This window comes from Pundamilia nyererei, unplaced genomic scaffold, assembly GCF_000239375.1.
Source record: "Pundamilia nyererei isolate P.nyererei 1_Seehausen unplaced genomic scaffold, PunNye1.0 scaffold00393, whole genome shotgun sequence".
NCBI lineage: Eukaryota > Metazoa > Chordata > Actinopteri > Cichliformes > Cichlidae > Pundamilia > Pundamilia nyererei.
In genome coordinates this window covers 126,916-130,307 of record NW_005187794.1, presented here as the reverse complement: position 1 = coordinate 130,307, position 3,392 = coordinate 126,916, and the positions used below count along the sequence as shown (strand labels likewise).

The 3,392-nt window shown below is 41.5% G+C and overlaps 1 protein-coding gene across 1 annotated transcript in view; it reads right to left on the bottom strand.

Annotated features, from left to right (window-relative positions):
- Window positions 1-3,392, bottom strand: part of mta2 (metastasis associated 1 family, member 2) — a 29,192-nt gene that overhangs the window by 15,209 nt on the left and 10,591 nt on the right. The window contains exons 2-3 of the mRNA XM_005752975.2: window positions 2,895-2,962; window positions 364-457 (exon numbers count right to left, since the gene is read on the bottom strand). Of these exons, the coding sequence (XP_005753032.1) occupies window positions 364-457; window positions 2,895-2,962 (162 nt within the window). The remainder of the gene's footprint in view (window positions 1-363; window positions 458-2,894; window positions 2,963-3,392) is intronic.

Sequence of the window (3,392 nt, the reverse complement as noted above, 5' to 3'; positions counted from 1 at the left end):
AGGCTGCCATATCGCACCATCGGCCCCTCTGGCCATCACCAGTAGGCGGTAGGTGAAGTGTCTTGCCCAAGGACACAGCGACCAAGACAGACAGAGCTGGGAATTGAACCGGCGACCTTCCGGCAACCGTGGCCGACCGTGGTTCAGGGGGTTGGGAATCAAAGCCTTTACTGGTTCATTTTAAACTGTGTAAACATTTAATAAATAAATAATTAGAGTAAAAATTCTGAAACACCATTAGTGTAGTAGTGCTTTGGAGTTGCAGTGTGAAGTTTATTAAAAGAGTGGAGCCACATCATAGCTGCTCTCAGACTGGAGAAGATGAGCACTGGGAGGAGCTCTGGCTCACTGGTTGCTACTCACTTGCGTTGCTGTCAGCTAGAGTGTTGAGGTTGCCCGAGATGTCTCGCCTCCTGAACAGACACACCACTTTTGCCTCCACATTTCCATTCGCTGTCTGCAAGTGAAGAATCAGTAATTACAAATTAGAACCAGAATGATGCACTAGAGTAATTCCCTCCTACTCATCATAATCATCTAAAAACTGAAACTTTGTACCTTCCTCCTCCTTTGATTAAAGCCACTGGTGGCTTATTTAGCCTTGATAATGACCAGATTCTAAGTTATTATCTATAAATCATGACAAGTCTGTCGTGATTACACTGTACTCAAAGTAAATACTCGAAAAAAGGAAAAAAACAACAACAACAACAACAACAAAAGCTGGTTCTGAAAGTCAGGAGATGAGTTGGAAACAAGCATACAGTTTATCACCAGTAGACAAATCACTGGCTTGTTTTCTTTGGACTTACAAACCAAAGTGTGTGTGGCCTCTGTTGTGTCATGTAGCTGCGTGCGCTTTTCCTCTGGTGGGTATGCTGGATTTCGTTATTGGTGCTACATATAAGGAAAGGACACCTATGGAACATCTCATTGCTAACTGCTGTGACGCATGGTGGTGCTCCGTTCTCAAACATCTTTCACACAGCTCAGGTTTTTACTTTTTGGAACACCTTTGCAAAGCCAGTACTGGAGCTACATTGGCTTTCACAGATCCTTCTGATGCAAGAACATAATAAGTCTACAGATTACTGATTAGTGATTATTGTGTACTCAGGTTTTTTTGTGGTTTTGTGCGTCAAAGCAATGAGGTGACTACTGAATGTCAGATACTGGCCAAAAAGCCAAAGGCAGACTGCAAATGTGAAGCCGTCTCTAGGTAGAAAACAGGAGAAGGTATACAGCTCCTGCGTGATTCGCTCCTCTGGCTTGTGTGAGACAGGAAGCATTTTTGTGAGAGGCACAAATACACCGTGTTGCATCTTGTTGTTACTGCTGATTTTTAAATACTTTGCATTGTTTATGTAAGTAGTGATGAAAAGTTGTATATAAAACTTTGCTTTCAAAATTTGTCCACAAGTTGTTGAAAGTCACAGTTTATGTTTGCATTTCAAGTTATGAAATGGATTCGTTAAATATGATTGTGGTCTTCACAGTACAAAAATGAAGGTTTCCAATCAGGTTTTACGTTTTTTAAGACAAAATTTAAAAATTTCAGTCTTTTAATAATAGGCGTCAGAGTAGAGTCGCTACTCCTCCACATCAAAAGGTGCCAGTTGAGGTGTTCAGGCATCTAATTAGGATGCATCCTGGCCACCTCGTGGGCTCGGGATTGTCATGCTGAAAAATGTGTCCGTTGCCAATCAGATGCTTTACAGATGGTAATGTATGATGGCTCAAAATCTGATGCTTGGTGTGGTTTTGGGGACCAGGCCGGGGTCGTTTTGCTTACAAACCTTATGTTGCGTTCCAGTACCCTAAGACCGGGCCGTAACTGACATCTAGCAACATTAATCAACTCGAGATATTCTCCATGGATTAATCAATCACAGTGCTGCCCTCCACTTTGCAGCCTGTGCGTGGGCAAACCTGCCAGTGTTGCGAGCAGATTTTCACGTGACATCACATGTCACACGTTTGTAGCCTGTCAACCAGCCGTGCACTGCTCAGTTGGGATGAAACTGAGTGAACCATCGTGTCAGTTTTTACCACCATTGTAATGATACTGCAGTAAGTTTGTGGGGAAAAAACACAAACAAACACTAAAGTCTTGGTTTCCAGTTAACTTTTTCTACTCCCACAGTTAGGTCCATAAATATATGGACAGAGACAACTTTGCTTAATTTTGCTTCTGTACATCACCACAATGAATTTTGAATGAAACGACAGTTGAAGTGCAGACTGTCAGCTGTAATTCGATGGGTTGAACAAAAACACTAAAAACCTTTTTAGTCCCTTCATTTCAGTGGCTCAAAACTAAGTGGACACATTAAATAAGTGAAAATAAAATGTTCATTTAAACACTTGGTTGAAAACCGTTTGCCGGCACCGACAGCCTGAAGTCTTGATCTCATGGACATCACCACATGCTGGGTTCTCCTCCTTTTTAATGCGCTGCCAGGCCTTTACAGCTGCTGTTTGTTTGTGGGCCTTTCTGTCTGCATTTTAGTCTTCAATAACAATACTCCAGCAGCTTCCTGTGCCTTAATGGCGGCTATAAATAAAACTAAGTACAAGACGAGGTTGTGGCACTGAGCAAAGCGACCATTGTGGTGGGTTACTGGGGGCTTAACCCGTCAGTCACTGTGTTCAACAATCAGCACTCGGGCTGATGCAGTCCTCCTGGTGCTCAGCACAACACTAACAATGCAATCAACTAGTCTCATTTTTCCCCCTCATTTAAATGAAATGAGTCACCAGAACATCCTGGTAATCACTTTGAATAGGAAGAATATTCTATAGTTTTGGTGCATTACAGAGGGTAAACAGGTTACAGTACACACAGCTGTTTGAGAGAAATATAAAACTGTGAAAAAAACAAAAAGCCAACCTACCTTATTGAGCTCTTCTATTCTCCGGATCAGGTAAGGGTTGCTGGAGGAGTTCTCAAAGTACACATAATCTGAAACAAAGAGTAGAGAATCAGCTTACAATGGATTACATGTCAGCCCACGTCCCTGTACTCATCAAGTAAAGAACTATAACAATATACTTTACAGCAGCGTAAACTTTTAAAAGTACTGACTGATTTTTATGTCACATGTTTATGCAGCAATACAATCGTTTTAATATTGAAGAACATTAAAACATTACTGTTGGCCACATGTCGGCAAAGTTATCTGACATTAGTGATGTTTGTACTTCATGCGCTTCAGGTTCTACTGGATGGCAAAGCCTTTACTTTAAAATATACGCCGTTCAACAGTTGACTTTAATCTTACAGATAATGTGACAATATTATGAATAATTAAAGTCAGGAATATATCCACAAACACAACAAGCTGTGAAGGCAGCCTGCTTTGCAGTCCTGAACATCACGGCACAAGCAGGAT